We start from the raw sequence: 22,329 nt of genomic DNA on the forward strand, positions 1-22,329 counted from the left end.
TTTTGTTTTGTAATTGATGTCTCTGTTCCCTGATGTATGCCTTGAAGGAGTTTCCAGTATTTTCTTTGGAAAAAAAGATGAGCAATTTTTATAAGAAAAGAAGACGCTACTCTGTCTCTAAGAGAAAGTATTGTTCCAGCTCAGATGCATTTCTTACTGTGAGCGACATACTGATTTTTGATGTAATTTCCCTATGCTGCATAATAACTTGTGTGTTAAGAACGCGTGTCTGTGTGTGTGTGTGTGTGTGTGTGTGTGTGTGTGTGTGTGTGTGTCTGTGTGTGAAGGCATGCCTCACAAGGACTGTGTTATCAGATTAGAAGTGTTATCCATCAGCTGACTGTTGTTAACAAAGCAGTGTCTGATACTGCTGGATTCAATCAGAGAGGGATTTTAGATTTTAGAGATTTTTGTGTTGTTAGAACATGAGGTTTCAAGAAAAGAGTCTTGAGTTTGGGCTGGGTTTGGTGTTGTCTTGGAGTCATATAAGGAAATTATTGTAGATATAGATCAGCCTTACAAAGTCTGTCCTTTTGTCAGATGCCATTATAGTGGGCTTGGAATATTTAGCTCTAACACCATAAAACCAATGCAGATTTATTTTTAATTTCTATTTTTGTTGGCATTATATAGTAACCATTTAAAGTAACCTTCACAAACCTTTCAAAGGGATATACTTTAAAACCGCAATTCAAACTAGGCAATTCTCACACAAACGAGTAGAAAACATAATTTATCATGCAGTGAATTTTTTATCTTATCAAATCTGATGTTTTAAAAAAAACTTTGTTTTACTAAAAAGCATCAGCATTGTAGAGCTCACATCAACTTACAGTAAGGTTTCTCAGAATGATTTATCCTATGAATTGGCCAACTGTTATTCAAATCTGTTGAAATCCGTTGAAATGCCTGCAGGTAGCATTTTTTGTCTCTATAATTGGCTTCTTCAATTCAATTCAATTCAATTTTATTTATAGTATCAATTCATAACAAGAGTTATCTCAAGACACTATACAGATAGACCACACTCCAGAATTTACAAGGACCCAACAGTTCTAGTAGTCTCCTCCAGAGCAAGCAACAGTGCGACAATGGCGAGGAAAAACTTCCTTTTAGGCAGAAACCTCGGTCAGACCCAGGCTCTTAGTAGGCGGTGTCTGACGGGCCGGTTGGGGTTGGAATGAAGAGTGGCAATAACAAAAATAGACAAAAATTTGTAGTCTGTAGCAGTTCTTTGTAGTAGTTTGCGGCATAGCAGGACGCTGTGCGGCATTACAAGGTACAGCAGGACATAGCAGGGCACTGCAGTGTAGCAGTAGAACATGCGATCACAGAACATGTAGCGGGACCAAGGCGACAGCTGCTACCCTGATTTTGGAGCCTCTCTGATCCAAGGGAACATGCTGGGGAAAAAAGAACATAAGGACTCCGGGGAATGACTCCCCAGAGGTAGGTTAGTAACAAGCATTCCTGGGACATGGATGCACATAAATGAAAAGATGGAAAGATAGAGGAGAGAGGAGCTCAGTGTATCAAAATAAGTCCCCAGCTGTCTAAAACTATTATTACAGCAAAACCAAGAGAGACAAGGTAAAGAGAGCTCCAGCCCGGTCGGGCTAGAACTCTCCCCAACCGGATCGGGCTGTATGCCAAGTCTCCCTTTAGTTTTTAGATAAATCTGAAAAACTATGTGACTAACTACTACTCCCTAACAATATTCGATTCTATGCCCTAACTATAGGCTTTATCAAAAAGGAAAGTCTTAAGCCTACTCTTAAATGTGGAGACGGTGTCTGCCTCCCGGACCCAAACTGGAACCTGGTTCCACAGGAGAGGAGCCTGATAGCTGAACGCTCTGGCTCCCGTTCTACTTTTAGAGACTCTAAATGTACCCTGCATTCTGGGAGCGTAGTGCTCTTGTAGGGTTGTAAGGTACTATGAGCTCTTTAAGATAAGATGGAGAAGCTAAAACAGCAGAAACGTGATCTCTTTTCCTGGTTCCCGTCAGAACACGTGCATTCTGGATCAGCTGAAGAGTCCTTATGGATTTTTCCGAGCAGCCTGATAACAAAGAATTGCAGTAATCCAACCTAGAAGTAACAAATGCATGGACTAGTTTTTCTGCATCATTTTTAGACAGGATATTCCTGATTTTTGCAATATTACGTAGGTGAAAAAAGGCGATCCTTGAAATTTGCTTTAAGTGGGAATTAAAGAACATGTCCTGATCAAATATGACTCCAAGATTCTTCACAGTGGTGCTGGAGGCCAGGGTGATGCCATCTAGAGTAACTATATCTTTGGATAATGTGTCACTGAGGTGCTTGGGTCCGAGAGCAATAACTTCAGTTTTATCTAAGTTTAACATTAGAAAATTACAGGTCATCCAGGTTTTAATATCCTGAAGGCACATTTGAAGTTTAGCTAAACTTCAAATGTTGATAATACAATGAGTAAAACAATGTACATCCACATTTGGACCTGCACATTTTGCCTTAGTCATGTCATGCTGCATTCTGGGTATGAAGGAACTAGGGCTGCACGATTATGGCCAAAATGATTTTCCCAATTATTTTAATCAATATTGACATCGCGATTAATTATCACAATTATTAGTTGATTTGAACCAAAACTAATTTTATTGTCACAAAGGCTATTTATAACTGCTTTCACGTCCATAATATGCTACATTCCTCTTATGTTAAAGTTGTACATACATACATACAGCTGCAACACAAGTAAATGAAAATGATGTGAAATAAATAGCCTAGTGTGTGTGTGTGTGTGTGTGTGTGTTTGTGTGTGTATGTATGTGTATATATATATATATATATATATATATATATATATATATATATATATATATATACATACACATATATATTGAAATGTATCTCTGAGAAAGCTCCTTCACTTGTTTTCAACAATAATTGATTAAAAGAGCTAAGGAGATAGGGGGAGTGCAATGGAGGTATGCTACTCACAGAGTGACGGCTGACTCATTATGAATAGGTCCAGCACGGGTCAACAGAGTTACACAAGTTGTGTGTATAAAATGTTTGTGTTGTTGCTGCGGTGTATTTTTACGAACTATGATATTCTTGCCATGCGTCACATCTCTCACCCAGGTCCAGCATGCTCCGTCTCACACGCTTACTCTACGAACTGAAGATGGTTGCATTCAAAAACTTTTTCTGTGTTTTTTACCGTGGCAGCCAAGATAGCAGAGTTGCCACCGGAAGCACTGGTAAAAATACAGGTTTGCCTCTCATGCTTAACAATATACAGCTATGTTATGAAGATTTAAAATTGTGGAAAAATGTTAGAAGTGTGGAATGCTACTGTTGCCGCTATGTCTCTCGATGTTGCTGGGAGCTGTGTGAGTGAATTGGGGCAGGGCTGCACAGAGAGTAAGAGGAGAGATCCTAACACAGCCCCGGCTATACAGAAGAAATGGGTCATGTAACGCAACAATAAACCATATTGATATAATCAACCTTGCTACGTTTGTGGAGAGGTGCACCGGTGCGACCTAGAAAATTTTTAGTCGCACCCTAGAGCCCTGTGAGCTAACAGACTCAAAGTAGTACTGGTCACTACTGTTGTCTGAAAAACAACAGAGACGAAACAAAATGTTGCTTTTACTGGTAAACTGGGAAACCTTGTGACCGACGTATGACTGACTGCTATCTGTTGTGGAAGTTTCCTCATGTTACTCTGCCCTCTGTGACTGTCTACATCGAAACTAAGCTGTGTGGTGCAGGGAACAACTCTGAATGGCATATGACCAGCCAGTGGTTTACAGAGCTGTAGATTGGCTTGCAAAAAAAAACGGAGTGTTCTAACGGAATGACTTATTTAAAATATTGCTTGATATTTTACATAAGAATACATATACACAGAATACATATACATAGTAAAGGAGTGTTAATAAATTGTTTGGCTGGTGTTCAACTGGATGCTGGTTGTTAATTTATTATTTTCTTATAAAACTGAGTTAGTCAAACCTATAAAGCAGTGCTTCTAAATCCTGTGACTCGCTGCCTACTTTTGGACACCGGCTCCCACTCGCAGCAATGTTCAAAATGCACATTTTCTGTGTGGCTGGGATAAGCTCAGTTGGTAGAGCAGGCACACGTATATAAGGGTCAAATAAGATATATACATACACATATATGTATGTGTATGTATATATATATATATATATATATATACACAACCCTAAATGTGATAAACCTCGAAACTTCTTCTACCCTCAGATCTTTTTCACTCTCTTGTCTCCTTCCATACCCACATAATTCACCAGGCGATGACAGATAGTAGCACACTGGCCTGGTTTCCTTTATCAGCCCCTTTTTAAGTGCTCTGACTATTTCCCTGAAATGGCCCTGCTTCTGTAGTCTGATGCTAATATCTGTGATTGCAGTACATTTTACACACTTCCTGGCTTCTCCCACTGGAGTGACAAACTAAGCGTCATACTTTAACACTACTTATAAACCTAAATATTAGGAGTTAACGAGACATTCAGACTCCTCACTCTGCCATTTTTGCCATACCTATGATGACAGATAATCTAAATGGTTTCAGTAAGCATAAAGTCTTTTGATCTTTCACATTTTCCCCCCACGTTTCCTTGTATCTTTGTGTAGTTTAACGTATCTTAATATGTTTAATGTGTCACGTTGCCCAGTCTGTATACAGTACATCCTCTGAACTCACTGACATCAGCTGCAGACAGATCTGCAAGGATTGCATGCTGGTTTAGACTTTTCTTTCTTTCTGTGTTCTAAGACAGTCAGAGATAAATGGCTTACTCCCAACATGTTTTACAGTGTGTAGGGGCTAGTAAGCTAAAGCTGCATCTTCCACTATGTCTTTTATTTTGTATGTTAATGAAAATGCTACCATGGTGCTAACCATTGCACTTCTTATTTTCGGTTATCTGTTAGTTCTGATGGTCATGTACTTTAAGCTTCTTTTAAGTTAGTGTTCTGTAGGTAGCATCAGATAAGGGTTTCAGCTCAAAGCCTTAAATGCAGATGTTTACATTCTCCTCTTCAAAACTAGGTCATCATCATGATAGCAGGAACTGCCACTTACAAGCAATTACATCGACACTAAGCACGTACTTTAAGTTCCAAGCTTTTTATATCCTTGTATCTGGCCTATCAAACCATTTTATGCAGTGTGTTTTGACCATAGTTTTGACGGCTATGGGGTGGACTGTAGACACAGATGAATGTTACAAATTAAACAGTATTAATTACTGTAAACAGTTAATGGTTGAGGTGATTGGTAGCTGCCATTTTACACCAGCTTTATTTTTACTGGTTACTATTATTTCTTAAAATCTCTGTCCTCCCATAAACTTGCGACTTGTGCTTTTGGCCACCTAGGGTAAGCAAGAACAACCTGTGAACACAACACTTCCATGTTATCACTTTATAAAGTTGGGTACCTAACTTGTTAGGAAACTTGCATGGAACAACATTAGCATTTATTTGGAATTATATTTATAGGCAACTGATGAATATTAGGTTTTGGTCTCTTCCAAGCCCTGAGTGAAATATGTGGCTTATCTTCTAAATGCTCCACTGTGTTCACTAGCTAGTCTAACTTTGTCTGTGTGCTGTTTGGTGCTAGGCGGGTAGTGCTTAGTGGGTTTACCCAAGTTTTCTCGCTGAAAACAGCTGCTTGCAAAATTTTTGTTATGGTCTGAATATATAAATCATTTAAAAGCTGAGACTGCTAAGATCTTCTTTAGATACGTTATGGTTGTCCTTTGCAAAAGCAAATAATTAATCCCCGTGGCATCAGTCTAGTGTATCTAGTGAATTTATGTGGTCAGTAAATTTTACTTGTCTTATTTTTTGGGTAAAATGTGTTACATTCTGCATATGAAAGCTAATTATAATTCCTTCTGTGTAAGAAAAAAACAACCTAAGATACAATTTGATGTTATAGCATTTCAGTTAAAACGGTGGAACTTTCTTAAAGCTTTAGTACATAACTTTTTTATATTAACCTTCTAACACTGTTCCGTTCAAAATTGACCAGTTTAAACATTCCCTGCACCATAAATATGGCATTTTTCATCAGATTGCCTGAAGACCTTATGATATCCTTCACAAAAGGCATTTAAACACATACAATTCTGAACTACTTTCTTTCAGTTTTGAAAGATTTATCCAACATGGTCACACTTTTTTTGTTTACGGTCAAAAATGAAAGGAAACGAATTTTCATCCAGGACATGAGAGACTCAACTTTCCTGTGCTTGTAAACCCTCTCTCTCTCTCTCTCTCTCTCTCTCTCTCTCTCTCTCTCTCTCTCTCTCTCTCTCTCTCTCTCTCTCTCTTTAACACACAAATACACACACACACACACAGACACACAAACACACACACACCCCTACACACACAGTTCATGTTGTCTTTTTGTCACTTGTGCATGTGAACCAACAATGTTTGCACACACATGGGTTATTGGTATTAATGTTAAAATAAGAGCAGTTAAAACTGTCTAGTCAAATTTGACCTAAAACTGTAAATTAAGGGGGTTAAAGGTTAATGAACGTCTGTTACATTCAAGCCAATGCCAAATGAGTTGCTACAAAGTTAACTAACACTGTCAGCTCCACACAACTCTCTCAGAATTTCTCGGTATGGCTGTGTTCAGAAGATTGTGTTGTTCGGTGACTTTCGTGTGAGTAAAGATAATTACCTCTTCTGAGTGCACCATGTCTTTCGTAATCCTCCGTGTCCTCCTTGGCTACCAGCAACTGCCTGGAGGGGTGGGGGCTTGCACAATCACTGAAACCCTGTATCATGAGGACGCTGGGGATGCAGCGGTTTACCGATTTCACTATTAACCATGCTTTAAAACGTCACGGTTAATTAATCGTAAAGGCTAACTGACTGCAAGTTATGTGTGTGCGCAAGTCTTTTAACATCAAACAATACTGTATGTGTGATCAATATTGATAAATGTAGTTCTAATTAATCTGAGGAATTTTTAACATATTGTATATGAAGGGACTGTTGAGCCTTTCCTCTGCTCGGAAGCTGACAGAAGCAGAAACATCTTATCAGGTCCAGGCTTCATAGCTGGATAATAATGTTTTCCACACTCTCAATTTCCCAGCAGCAGCAGCAGCAGTAGGCTGAGCAGTTAAAGAGTCAGCAACACTGGACACAGACAGTCAAAGACAGGATAATCTGACCATTTAGTGAGAAATGGAAACTGTACCGACTACACCATTTAAGCCTTACATCATTTAAAGTTTGAGTTGGGGAACATGCATTCAGCTATAACCTTAAAAGTTAAGGACTATAAAACTTGCAAAAGAGCATCTGACCAAAAGAAAAGATCTCTTTCACAGTTTGTAAAACATATTACTAAGCATTTCTATTTCTAGACAAAGCCTGATACATCTCCAAAATGACTGATTGGCTGCTAAGAAAAATATCTGTTTCTCTTTGTTTTGTTAGCATCAGAGTGGTCAGAGATGGGAACGATATGGTCCTGAAAAAAAATTAAATTTTTATAAATAGGTATCCGATAAGTCAGATGGTCTTTCCTAACTCTTCCTCATGTGGTTTGTTGTTTCTGTATTGGAACAGCATCAGCTTCTTGTGCACATACCAATCCTGTTCATGATGCCTGGATAAGTGTTAACATGCCATTAATATGGAGCTTACATCTCACTTTTATGTTCACAAATTTTCCCTTTAAATTAATTAGTGTGTGTGATATATGATCTGACAGAGGAGCCCGTAATTTCTGGTAAAATCTGGCAGAGCACAGCCTTCTTTTACAGCCACAGGTCCCTATAAAAAGTATTCACTGCCCGTCATATTTTTGTGGTTTAATGTTTTAGAACCTGGAATAAATATTATGTTTTTTAGGATGAAATGTTTATTAATTTGGTTCACCCTTTAATGCTTAAATTGCAGTTTGGATGCTGCGTAGCGCAGATCTCTTTCTTTTTCCCCTGTCTATTTTAAAATGAGGTATGAAGTAAACAGCAAAGCCCATTTTTACTTTAAAGGAAATCAAACAAAGAGAAATGTTCTCCCCTCATCTTAAAATGGTCAAAAATCGCAGAGTAACCTACTTCTTTGTCCAGCTCCTGCATTAAATATGTAGACGAGGAGAAATCAGAAGGTAGTTACCGTGGAACCATCATCAAATAGCTTTACTTCTCTTTCTCTCATTCTTCTGTACAATGACAATTTCAAGTAGCTACAAAACAGTTGTGCTGGTATACAGCTGGACAGGAGTATGTGATGTTTGCTGTTCACTGAAAATGATGTTTAAAGCCACGCCCATTTCTAGAACTTAAGGTAATTGTTATGAGGTAAGGATGACCCAGGTGATCTCTGAATTGTCATACCATGGATGTCACCATGGTGACTTGTACAATAATAAATGAAAAAGACATGTTTGTTGTGGTGCTGCAGGCCGAAATCCTTCATCAAGAACAGAGCCTCTACCACTAGGCCACCAAGGGGCACAAGACCAACATCCTCTGAGTGCTGTGGAGGAGGGTCTGCCCATGCGAGACTAAAATTAAGCTAACTGAGTCATTCATGTATGAAGAACAAGGCCCAGCAGAAAATAGTGGTGCTCAGTTTTTTACGTCCCTGTTTTTTATGTCTTTATCTAGGTAAACCTGTGTGTCCCAGCCAACAATGAAACCTATCAAGAACGACTGCTTCGCCTAGAAGGAGACAAGGAGTCTCTGGTGCTACAGGTCAGAACTGTGTGTGTGTTTGTGTGTGTATGTATATGTGTGTCCTTCTAATGCTATGTTCCGTTAACCTTGAAAGTCTGAGGTGGTAACTGGAAATGAAATTAATCCCGGAGTTTACCACGTTCTGTAACAAGTCAGAAAACTATTATAATTTAACAGGGTGGGGGGACTGTAGCCAGGTTGGCTATTATTAGCAATACCATTTGATAACAACGCATTATGTAGTATTTTACAGGTATTCTGTTCCAAAATGCATTTTTCTGTGTATTTAATGAGACACAAAACAAACAGAAGTGCTAATAAACAGTGTATTCCTACTGCCTACACTACTGTGAAGCCCGGTGCAGCCATGTTGGTTTGTGGTGTCGGGGTTGTTGAGGTTCTCTCGAATTGCCAAGTTGGAAATCTGACTTCACGGGGCATTCCAGAATTGAAATTTCTGACTGAGAATTTGGAGATTCCGACGTTCCAGTACATCTGGAACTCCAATTGAGAGAGACTGCAAAACCAATGCGTTTCACCATATGTTCTGAGACTGTCCAGTCTAAAATACGTACAATAGACACACAAAAGTCCCTGGTTCGATTCCAGCTGGGAACTTTGGTTGCATATCATCCGTTCGTTTGAAATATTGTTTATTTTGAAATTATTATTTGAATTCCTACTATGAGTAAATGAGCCAGGGATTAATGCCACGCTGAAAAACATCTTGGTTTCTAGTCTGTAATCCTTGTTCTTTAGATATTTTATAACAAACATGCCCGGACAGCTTCAACTGTCTAAGCATGTGTTCACTGACAACTTTTACGGTAACTTTCAACATCACCGCTACCGTGGTAAGGCAGAAGATTATATATCTTGTCACTATATGATGTCAGACACTTGCTGCTCTTAAATCACTTTAATAGCTGGTTCATAGAGCTGTGATTCCTGTACCTTGCTCTTAACTTAAATCACAATTCTCAAACTGATCCTCAGGCTCTGTTCACCTGTGTGTATGTATATGTTTATGTGAGTGGATATTTTTGAGCTAAAATGCATCACTTTCTGAATCACTCCGGTTCATAAAGTAGTCAAAGTCCAAATTGTATTTGCCACCCACCACTCACTCCCACACCTGCTTGTTACACATTCTGCATCTTTCACCAGCTGTGATTGGTTTATTTACAAGGTGACTGGGACTTTAAGATTTAACTTGCTGTTGACAGGTTGCCTGCTTCATTGTTCTTTGCTTCACTTTCTCTTCACCTGCCTCTCCTTCAGGACTGTTTATGTGAGGTGTCTTGCTTCAGTATGTATGTGTTAGCATATACACACACTGTGTATAGTAACTAACTTCCCTGTAGCCTAGTAGGGACCTTTCACCTACATTTGTGTGTGTGTGTGTGTGTGTGTGTGTGTGGCTCAGCAACAAAGCACAGCAGAGGTAAGAGAGTCTTTCTCTTCAACATTCAAGGTTTTTAACAGTCATATTAAAGTCATGCGTCGTCTTTTATTTCCTTTGTGGTGCTTCACCTTTAAATACGGATGTATAGCCGATAGATTATTCAATTACATTTGTCAGGTAATAGTCAAATACACGTTTGAGGTGCTAAACACACACACACCATGTTAGATGGGACTCATTCACATACTTGTTCATTCATTTACTCACTTCTTTGTGGGCCACCTAGTCATTGTTAGGAAGCGCAGGCTACCAGGTCATTCACACATCTCTGTCACAACACGTCCTTGCAATCGTTGTAATCTGGATTTTGATACATGTTGAGCCAGAAATTTTGCACAAGATTCTTTATTGCCAGAGTGAGACAGGACATGGCTGCAGGGGTAGCATTCAGAGAAGCTGTAATGACAGAGAATCAGCTGCTGTCAGAGCCATTTTGCATAGTTTAGGAAAACTGTGTGTGATGTTTGGCAGGAGGTGAGCGTGTTCTCACGGAGGTCATACTAAATGTGCAACTCGTTCCTGAGCAACAGACTGCTGAGTAAATGTGTGTTGTTTTGGAGTTGACAGGATTAATGTATGTTTGTGTGTGGAGTGAAAGAAGAGAAAGGGACATGGTGATGTGGGTATGAAGTGAAATTTATATTTTTGTTTGCACGTGAAATTTGGGTACACCAAAAAAATACATTTGCTCAACCTAAAAAAAATGAAGGTAACAATTTGCATGGACTTTTTTTGGTAGATCCAAATCAGCCATTATTGAGTAAATTCTGTGATTCTTTTACAGTCAGACTAACTCAATTATTTAAGTACAACCAACATGACTAACAAATTTAATTAATTAAAGTACAATAAAAACACCATGCACCATGTGAAAAGGAATACATAATTTAAATGTTACTGGTGTTGAAAAAAAAAAATGTAATGGCTACATGTATTCTCCAATGCGGAATATAAAGGCATGTTTTCCAAAGAACTTTTTCAATACTGTCTGATACATATTAGCACTTCCAAAAAACAAGAACACTAAGCATTGTAAGTAGATATACCTAATGAAGTGCCGACTGTCAACAGTACAAAACTTTACAAACATAACAGTGCAACAAATCCTGTTGAATTTGAGGACAGTCCAATTCTTCACATTTCAACACTCTTCACTGCAGCCCATCCAGCTCAAAGAATATCTTTGAAGTACCTCAAAAGTATTTTTCAGTTCTTTTGGGTAGCTGAGGTTGAGTCCGTATACCAGCCCCAATCGCAAGGCACGTTCTCTTGTTACGTCCAGGTCATGCAGGACTTCTGTTCCCTCACTGAAGATCCTCACGCTAGTTGAATCAGACATGGTGACACCTCTGGATATGACAATCTTCATCACTTCATGACAATATCCCCACCATCCTGGCATAAGTAGGTCAGAATCAATGTCAGTGTTTTAGTCATCATATTTAAAATCAAGAGTAAGACAAAATACAGTGTGTCTGAACTTTAGTGTCTGATTTACCTACCAACTGCTCTTTGAGGAGATCCTCCTCCATTTCTCTGAGATACACCATTAAGCCACGGATAGCAACCCACGTGCTATCCGTGGCACAGGATTTCACAAACTCATCCTGTGAAATAGGAAAAATATGCTAAACTGCTCCTCTATTTAATAATTACGTTTGTAGGAAAAAGACCATAGAGATACTCACAGGACACTTTTCTTGCAAACTCCCGTTTCTCCCGCTCTTCCTTTGTCTCCTTGAAGACATGGTCAAGCAGTAAAACATGTCCGGGCAAGTTCAGTACTGAACTCAGCTTTTGAAAGATGTAGCTCTTACTCAATCCTTTTCTCTTGTTAAGGAAAGGTAAATGTGTTCATTCCTAATAAAAAATAAAAATAATATTTTCATTATTTTCATTTTGATCTACTTTTTTATCAATTTAATTATTATTAAGTTATCAATTTACTAAAACATGTATGCATTATTGTGTGGTTTGTCGGTTTCTGAATAAATATGTGTACATGCATTTGTTTACATGTCTGTAAATTTCCATCTGCGACATGATGTCGCAGCTATGACGTGTCCTCATAGAGAATAAATATGTCACCCATTAGGTGAGCATTCTGACCGACCAGGTGGAAGCCCAGGGAGAGAAGATCAGAGACTTACAGAGTTCTCTGGAGGAACATCGGCAGAAACTAGCCTCTACAGAGGAGATGCTGCAACAGGTAATACACACATATACACACACACACATACACACACACACACAAACACACACACACACACACACACACACACACACACACACACCTGTGACACAGAAGCTGTTGAACAATGCTGTAAACTGTTTTGACTTAGAGACAAAAATGCATTATGTTAAAGTCCTGTATAATCATATGTGTGATAGATAATTTACAGGCCTCCAGGTGGCTAATTAGTGTTTCTGATACTATTTCTGGTACTCATCACATAGTGTGTGTATCCTTGAGATCTAACATACCTTTCCTCATTAAGTATTGTAAATAAATTGTTTTTTAAACATTTTGAAACTGGTTTACATCCATATTAACTTGCTAGCAGTATTTGTCTTGTGCATTTCTGGCCTTTCAATTAGTGGATTAATGTGAAACCATTGGCAGGGATCTAGCTTATTGTATATATTGGCACCTTGGCAGTGCCCAGGAGTTGAACTGGCACCTCTGCAGCTACCATTCTACCACCATTCTTTGGTCCGTATGGGGACTTGAATCAGTGCCCCTTCAGTTCCCAACCCAGCTCTCTACTGACAGAGCTACGTCCACCCCCAAAAAGCTGTTTAAAAAGTTTTAAAAGCTGTATTACAGTAAAGCAGAAATTTTCTCCTATTAGAGGCTACAACCTGTCCCTCGCTGCAACGACAACCGCTAAATCGTATGCAAATAATTGCGTAATGATGTCACTAATGTAGCAAATGAGCACATGACGTTGTGTGTGTTTAAGCACGCATAGAAAACCCTGTACAGTGATTAATTTTTTAGAGTTTTACTGCATGCCTCCACGGCATTTAATGTTAGACAGCCAATTACTAGTATCATTAGATCTTGGTATGAGCATTCTGCATTCTTATTGTCTTACTGACGCTGATGATATTTACTCGTTATGAATTGGAATTGGTTATTGAATGACGAAGCATTTTCCAATACTAGATACTTGAGAAGCAATTTGGTATGTACCTAAAAAGTATTTAATTCAGAACCCAGCCCTAATTGTGAACCACCTCAACCTGCCATTAAATGTTAACTGAACTGGCAGAAATTTGGCCCAATTCTAAAACTAGCTGGCTTAAAATCAGGTGTAATCTACATAGTGTCTTCCCGGCTGTAGAAGAGATAAGAGTGGGTTGGGCAATCAAACTGCAGTAATGTGACTTTTCTACCAGTTAATATTTTAAACTACATTAATTGCACATATTGAAAACTTCACATATGTTCTTAGATGTTCCCAAATATTACTCTAATGTATTATTAAATTATGCCAAAAGCTTGACACATTGCTTTTGATTTAAATGCATTAGCCGCGGATCTCAAGTAATGGCATTAGCATAATCATTTTTGCCAGCAGTCAAACATGATAAACATAGAAGAGCAGTCGAATACTAATAGCAGTAAAGTTGTTCTTGTCAATTCAATCAATTTTATTTTATTTATAGTATCAATTTATAACAAGACTTATTTCGAGACACTTTACAGATAGGAAAGGTCTAGACCATACTCCATAAGTTACAAGGACCCAACAGTTCTATTCGTTCCCTCCAGAGCAAGCAACAGTGCGTTCTCTATATGAATAAATAAAGGAGTGGCACAGTGTGTCATTCAGTGCTTTCCAGCTTGACTGTACTGTTGACCTCCTCTGACTAATCACCTGTTCAGTAATGTGGAGGGTTCAACACAAACAACTAGAATAAGTAGATTTTAAAGGTCAAAACTCAACATTACGCTGTTTCTTTAGATATTACTTGATAGGACAAAGTTTACCTCTAAAGCAAATTGAGTTTAAAGATGACTATTTTGATAAAGAACTGTGTACTGCTCTTTTACTGCTGTTTCATACTCAGTTTGAAGCACAAATATTGGCTTTGCAAAACAGTATTTGGCCAGAGTTTCTCTGTGAAAACCAAAATAAACTTTTTTACAGGGCACTGCTGGTCAAGTCAAGCTTGTCTGAGAGGATTTTTTCAAAAGTGAGCCCGCTTGCGCACCTGCCTAATTATTTAACATAATCTGATGAAACTGTAAGTGCTGTCATAACAGGTAACAGGAATTTTGAAAATTCAAAACTTTATTGTTTGAAGGTGAGTTTAAGGCACAGGTGTATTTCATAGATGGAATTATGGTGGAGTTATATGTTGCAAGACTGGGTGAAAACCTTGTTTGGGCAGAATAAACAATCAATGAGCAATAAAATAGAGAACTGTTTTTAAGTTTTAAGTTTTTGAAAGTTTGCCCGAAAATAACAATGATGAAAGTTGTGTGGAACCCATAAAACGTTCTTTGCAGGTGACATTAATGATTACTCTATTGGAGTCACGTGATTGGCTGGAAAGAGATGGTGGCTTATGGTGTAGCTCCTGGCCCTACTTTGTCAAATAGTTGTTTTACATGGTTCAAACTTCTATATTTTACCACTTTGTGCTTGTTGGAGTTAAATAAAGTAGAATGGCAAACAAGAACAGAACCCAGCGCTGCGAGATGGACGCCATTGTAGAGGTATTGCTGGAGAAACAGAAAAGCTACCTCAAAACACATTTTGTTCAGATCCAGTCTCAGATTCAACAGGTTGGGATTGACAGTGAAACTAAGTTAACTGCTGTCCATGCTCAGCTTGCATCTCTGATTGCAAGCCTCGGCTCTATCAGATCTGAGGTGACCAACCTATAAACCACCATGGAAAGCAACGCAAGTACTTCTGACAGCCATGGCCACAATTTTCAGGAGCTGGAGGTGAAGCTAGCAGACATGGAGGACAGAAGCCAAAGTTGCAACATCTGTATCGTCCGTCTGAAAGAGGGGCTAGCAGGTGCTAATGCTCTCCAGTATTTCTCGCGGTCCCTGCCTAAGTTGTTCCTGAATCTAGCAGATGTTCAGATAGAGATTAAGAGAGCCCACCAAATTTACAGTGATAGCCCAAAGAAGACTACCACTACTAATTGCACGTTGATTTTCGGAAAATTTGCTTCTCCCCGGATTAAAGCAACTTCACTGTCAAACGGCAGCGAGCCTTTTATCAAACCATGGATTCAGCACAAGTCAAGGGTCTGGATATTTTCCTGCTTTATATGGCAACACTGAAGATCAAAGACAGTGCCCAGTATGGGCATCACCTCCGTTGGGGACGCTATTATATAATATAATGCAAAGCAATGCTGTGCCTCCTACAGCTGCTAGCATAGCTTTGTCAAGTGAGTGAACTAAAAAGGGGCTATTGATGTATGTCTACATGTGCAGTGATTAGGATATCATATCGTAGCATGTAGTCAGTTGAGTTTTGGTCTTTCAAGCTGTCTAGAGGGTTTCATCAGTTGTCCTAATAAAACGTCTGAGGTATGTATGGAATATCCATCAGGTAGTAACCTGTACAGGCTGTAGGTTTTTTATCTTGTTCTTAAGATCTTAAGTAACTGAGTTTACTACTGAGAGCTATAGGTCAACCCTACTGAAGACTACAGGTCCCACTTGATTGCCAGTATAAAGTAGTGTTAAATACTGAATGTCTGCAAGTTTTTCCTGCTAAATCGTTACACTTGACGTCAGTAATGAGGCAAACTCATGAGCACTGCCAGGCTGAAAACCACAAGACTACAGCTTTGTTTCTCACAGAATCTGCCCTCTGTTTAGACTCCTCAAATAGCTCTTTGTCCTCTTTGTTTTCAAGATGGAGGGTAAAAAGGCTACAATCCCAAAATAATCCCATCGTTATTCTGCTAGGTTTTATAATTCATTACTTTATGCTCTCTGTACTGAACCATAACAGTTATTACAGTTTTTCTTGAATGCTTTGACCTGCGCAAAGACACTAGGATCCAGGTTTTCATCATCATTGTCTCAGCAGAGCAGAAGACACATCTTGCAAATGTGTTAACCCTTTCTCATTGGATTGACACATTCACCCCACCGTTTTGCAGAACAGTTAACATGGATTTCATTCTAGCTGTCCAAACTCCATTATTTCAGCTATGGTAACCAAACAGAAACCATCTCTTCTTAACTATTAGAAACTACCTACATTAGTATGAAATCACTGAAGCACCTGTTGGACACTCTTTCACACAATTCTTCAATTAGCAATCAGTCTGCAAACCTTAAAATGTGCAGTGTCTGTGTTGTTCTTTGCCAACATGGATGGAATAGGTCAAAGGTAGGTGAGAGGAAGAGGTAGATGGTCAGAGGAAGAGGAGTCTAAATCTGAGTGTGAGGTGGAGGTATAGTTAAAAGGGCTCAGGTTTCTGATGAAATTCGGCCAACTGTTTTTGATCACGTTATCAGTCATGGATTTTCAATGAGAGAGGCTGGACAAGGTGTCACTGAAACACTGTCGCATCCATGATCAGAATTTTTCAACAGGAAAACAGGTAATGTTGCTGTACAGGATATACAGAAATATCTGCGGTGATATACTTTATTTAATTATTCTCGTTATGTATTCTTTATATAATCCAAAGGATACCATTCTCTGATGGTAGAGGGAGAATTGTTAGTGCTTAGCAGGAGGCACCCATTGTGAACATGTTCGTGGCAAACAATGCCACAAGGCTTCATTATATCAGGGCAGCAGATTGCAGCTCAGGGCACGTTTACGAAAATCAACAACATGAGCGTCACCACCATTAATCGCATCCTTAGAAGGAAACATATGGCCATGAGCTCTATACAGTTCCATTTCATAGGAATTCTGATGTTGTGAATGAGGTCGGATGCCAAAATGTGGAGGTAAGGAAAATTACTACAGTATAGTTTAATGCCTTGTCATATCATGCAGTTGGTCAACTGGAGGCAGTTTTCATTTTAATTTGACCTATTTTCAAATTAGAGAATAATGGAGCTTGCCGCTGAGGTTGCACATCATGTCTTCATTTATGTTGATAAAGCTGGCTTCAATCTCGTCAAGTGAGGGAACGTGGAAAGAACATCTTTGGGTACAGAGCCACTATCACATTCCAGGCCAGAGGGGCGACAACATAACCACACCAATGATGGTGTCCTGTGCCATATCCCTACTGTTGACCCATACAACACCGAGCGCCATGTAACATTCCTGTATGCACTTCATGACAGGCTGAATCCACCTGAGGAGGGCTGTTGAGGCTTGACATGGCCCTCTTCGTCATTCCCTATGAGCAGATGCCCTTGCTGACTCCAATAACTGTTGCTGCCCAAGAAATAGGTGGAGAGAAATGTAAAGGTTGATAAGGCATGCAAGCAAATTTTTCCCTTGGTGCATTACAAGAGAGGGTAGTGGATGTGATGTGGATGAGGCCATGTGGCCCCATTGTCAAGACAGAAGAGACCGAGTATCAATAGTGGCTATTTCTTATACTCTATAGTACTATGTAAGTGTTTATTTTGGTTTACATGTATTTTGTGTAATATTTACAGTATTTCACTTTTCAGCAGGAGTTTGAAAATAAGGATCAAAGGAATCAATAAAATTTGAATCAAAGCATTTCTGATTCTTGATCAGATTCTTTGCAAAAAGGCAAATTTGACATCAAATGGCTTTGGCATAAAAGCTACGGAGAGTAATAGGCTTCAGTGACAGGCAATGGTGCACAGATTCACACGGAGTGCTGTATTTTACATTTTGTTGTCCCCTGTGTAATGGTTGATTGGAAGAGCTCATGCACTTGTTTGCAATTTGTGGTGTTTGAAGGCAAAATAGCAAACAAAATGGGTCATTTTGATTATAAGTGCCACTGTTTTGGCCTGTGTGTTAACGGTTTTGAAAAGGTGGAGTTTGAATTGACTGCTGCATCAAAGCAATCAAGAAAAACTGTAAAACATGCAGGAATAAAAAAGAAGCTCTTCCTTTTTTCTAAGTTAGGGTTAGGGCTTTCTTCTTCTCTCTTTTCTGTCAGGTGTATTTGAAACACAGAATTTGTAGCGTGCTACCTTCACAGTAAAATTGATACACTTTGCTTCATAGCTAATGTGTGAATATTTGGAACCACAAACGTTTTCAGAGTATGCAACATTTTTAAAACAGCTCCACCACCTGCCACTGCACCTGATCTGTGTGTGTGTGTGTGTGTGTGTGTGTGTGTGTGTGTGTGTGTGTGTGTGTGTGTGTGTGTAACGCTGTCCTGTTGAAGACTGTTGATCAAATAGCTAATGTGATACGAGAGGTGTTTGTTGAGAGAAATCTAGGTGGAGTGTGGAAGGTTCTTCCTAAAAGAAAGTGTCTTGAGATAACACTTATGATCTGATACTATAAATTGAATTGAACTAAATTAAAGTGGAGAAAGAAATCAGTTTTCTGAACTCTGGGTTTGGGTTGTATTGTGTTGTCTTTATTGACTATTTATCATCCCCCAAATCTATTCCTCCTAACTTTCCTCAATATATAATTAGAATGCAAGTTTTAAGGATTTAAAAGGTGACTACATGTCTGCGACAGAATGTTGAGAGAATTAGAGAGAAGAGGAGGAAGAGAAAGACTTTAGAAAAGCTACGTAACCTTATGTGTCACTGCTGCAGGGCTGTTACTTGCTGTGGGAACCACAACTAATCTAATAAGGCCTTAGTGTGAGCACACACCCACATACACACACACACACACACACAGTACAGTGTTGTCATACTAGAGGGGATCCACCCACACATGTAGTCATACTGTGACATGTGCGATTGTGCCTTTATGTAGACAGACTAACGATATTGCGTGATATTGTAGGGTTGACTTTTGTTGCTTTCACAAAAAATGTACACAATGAGATTTCAGATATATAATCATCAATAATGTGGATATAATGTCTAAGTGTGCAAAGGCAAATAACATATTAATAAATTGCCCATCCCTAATCACCACTCTCATCTCACTCACATTACACTACATGCCCGAACAGTTCCTTGCTTAAGATAGCAGAAAGAGGCAAAATTAGGTAACATTTCAAATTGCCTGGGCAGATTATGAATGTGGTTACTCTGTACAGATTGCATTCACACCTGGCTCCTATCTCAAAGCAATCCAGACCACCTCCAAATTTGCACTAGCTAATCCGATAACATTCCAATCCCAGCCAGCATACCAGGTATAAGTGGGGTATGGGCGTCAGCATACCTACTAGGAGATCACATTTTGCTTTCTTTCAGTCATTTTCTAAGATTGAGGATTTTCTCATTTCAGTTATTAGGAATCTGTAAATTCTACTCTGTTAAATTGAACACAGTTCAATTTGGAGATGAGTGCCATAGAGATCTACAAAGGTTGTGGAGAATGATAATGTGTCATGTGTTGCTTCACATAATTAAAGGGAAGCACATGTCAGGCAGCTTGGCTGTGGTGCAATGACCACAGAGTTCTGATAAATTCCTTCTAAAGACTGCGGCTTATCCTGCTGTAAGTGACACTGGTGTTAGATTGCAAACTGACAGTCAGCTGCCATAACGTAAGATTTTATGTGTGTGTGCTTGTGTGTGGTGCTGCTGAGCTGAAGTAATTATGGGGTTTCATCTGTCTGTCTGTGGCTGTGGTGTTGACACAATTTGTTTACCATGTGATCTTTCCATTTGGACGGCATGATATCCTTCTGTGGTCAAAGAGAGTAGTCATGATGTGTTTAATTTGGCATCCGCATATCCTGTGGAAAGGGGAAAAAGAAAAATATACATGTTAAGGACTTAAAATTATTATTAGTACAAGTAAGTTTAACATAATATTTGCATTCAATCACATACACTTTGTGGTATGAAATGAATTGCGACATGGATCAGACTAGTGGGTAAACTTTTGCAGGATCATTTTGTTTTCAGCTTCCTCTGAAATGTTTTTTCTCAACAAGAGTAAGTGTAATAAGATCGATGTCAGAGGCTTAAACAACAATCCAAGGGCTAAGCTAAGGCCAAGGCTCTAACCTAAGTTTGAGTTTAGAGAAGAGGAAGTGGGATTAGAAGTAGTTTAGATGAGGAAACGAAAGCAACAGACAAACTGAGAGTTGGCAAAAAGATGTGTGTTTTGTGTGCATCAGAGAATAACACACTTCTTCATGTTCAGCGGCCTCTCTCTCTCTCTCTCTGTCTCTCTCTCTCTCTCTCTCTCTTAGACACACTTTGTTTTTCTCTCTCCCATTCCAATGAAGCACCGAGATGTATTAATAGACCCCTTAGCCCGACTGTGTGTGTGCGTATATTTAACTTTGTGGGGTCTGGGCCCCCAGCCTAGCCTGCTTGTTAGTGTGGGAAGAACATTAAACAGAATGGAGAAGGATGATGGCTTCTCACTGCATTAATCTCCAATATCTGTGAGTGTGTGTGTGTGTGTGTGTGTGTGTGTGTGTGTGTGTGTGTGTGTGTGTTTGTGTGTGTGTGTGTGTGTGTGTGTTTGACATTTATATAGGTTTGGTTTGTAAAGGCTGTTTAACTGATGCTTTGAATGCATCTAACTTACAGTGTCTGTGTGTTTTTCCTAGGAGCTGATGAGCAAGACCTCTCTAGAGACTCAGAAGCTGGATCTGATGGACGAAGTGTCCTACCTTAAACTGAAGCTGGTCAGCATGGAAGAGCCACACACCAACACGCACCCACAAAGTCCCGTGAACACAGAGCAGAACAAAGCCGAGGTATGGAAAGTCAACAAACCTGTGTGTTTTACAAAGCAAATGGTGCTCAAATTATTCAACAATAGCAGAGCTGCTATGTCTTGGATCCAGGGATTAATAACTTAAATGGTTCTTGTTGTTAAGTTGCTAGGCAGAAGTCCCTGCTGTATTTGCCTGAATTAAAGGTTTAACACATGTAGTGTTGAACAAAATGCAAGTTAACCAAAAATACATTTCAAAAGGTTTCTTCTTTCTGGATTCTTCTGGATAAAATAATTTTTCCCATCAGTTACTTACACAAATACAGGAGAATATTGGGTCCAGGTTACGCTTTGAATATTTTGCTCACAAGATGCAAATAGTAAATGGACTGGATTTTTAGTCAACAAAAATGAATAACACAACACAATGCATTTTGAATAATAGTAGAACAATTGAAAAGTGATATAAAGCTAAATTACGGCTTATTATCTGTTACTAGTTGTAAAGCAAATGGAGAGGTGAGAGGTGAGGAACAAGTGTCAGAGTGCTGAAAACTCAATTCTGGATAACTCCACACCCGCAGATTCTTATCATTTTCTAAATTGTAGTTTTCCTCTTCAACTGATGCTGACTCGAGTGACATTACTTGCTAATTGTTTAGACTTCACACAGCTGTCAAGTTTCACACAGTGATGTCTCTCAATTTTTTGAACCAATCACAATTCAGCAACGTTTAAATTGAGTCTGATCAAAGTTGTGGGGTTGTTTGTTTATGTTTCCACTGTCAGTCAAATCTGATCAAACCACACCCACACAGTCCGTCCTAACCGAGTTTATGAGTGTCAAACCCAAATACATTTTAAGGATTTTTTTTCTTCAAACCATTAACATTGTTGCTTATTTAATCATGAATATTTAATGCTGCCAAGAAATATTTTTATCAAGTTTTTCTAAGGCTTCAAGAAAATGAAACTGTCACAAAAAGTAAAAATAACATAGCATCAGGTTTAACATTACGTTGATACGTCAAAATAAAATAAAACCTGCTGACAAACAGGGCCTATCTGGCTTGCCGTGAGTTGAGTATTTTGGTAGATCTGATGTAAGCCAAGTTCTTGTCCAGAGCACAAAAGGCTGCCCTCCTTCATCCAGCCAATGCCGCCATTCTTCCAATGCCAGCTTCACTGCCAGTAGCTCCCAATTTCCAACGTCTTAGTTTCTCTCTGCGGGGGATAGTTTCCTTAAGAAGAAAGCACAAGGATGAAGCTTCTGATCTGTGGGGGAGCATTGAGAAATTCAATTCAATTCAATTCAATTTTATTTATAGTATCAATTCATAACAAGAGTTATCTCAAGACACTATACAGAT

At 39.0% G+C, this 22,329-nt stretch overlaps 1 protein-coding gene across 3 annotated transcripts in view; it reads left to right on the top strand.

Moving 5' to 3' along the window:
* ppfibp2b (PPFIA binding protein 2b) overlaps nucleotides 1–22,329 on the top strand; it is a 110,133-nt gene that overhangs the window by 48,055 nt on the left and 39,749 nt on the right. For all 3 annotated transcript variants that reach the window (XM_034878331.1, XM_034878332.1, XM_034878333.1), the window contains 3 exons: nucleotides 8,672–8,758; nucleotides 12,301–12,414; nucleotides 20,850–20,999. In XM_034878331.1, coding sequence (XP_034734222.1) covers nucleotides 8,672–8,758; nucleotides 12,301–12,414; nucleotides 20,850–20,999 — 351 coding nt within the window. The remainder of the gene's footprint in view (nucleotides 1–8,671; nucleotides 8,759–12,300; nucleotides 12,415–20,849; nucleotides 21,000–22,329) is intronic.

This window comes from Etheostoma cragini, chromosome 8 (assembly GCF_013103735.1).
Source record: "Etheostoma cragini isolate CJK2018 chromosome 8, CSU_Ecrag_1.0, whole genome shotgun sequence".
Classification (NCBI taxonomy): Eukaryota; Metazoa; Chordata; class Actinopteri; order Perciformes; family Percidae; genus Etheostoma; species Etheostoma cragini.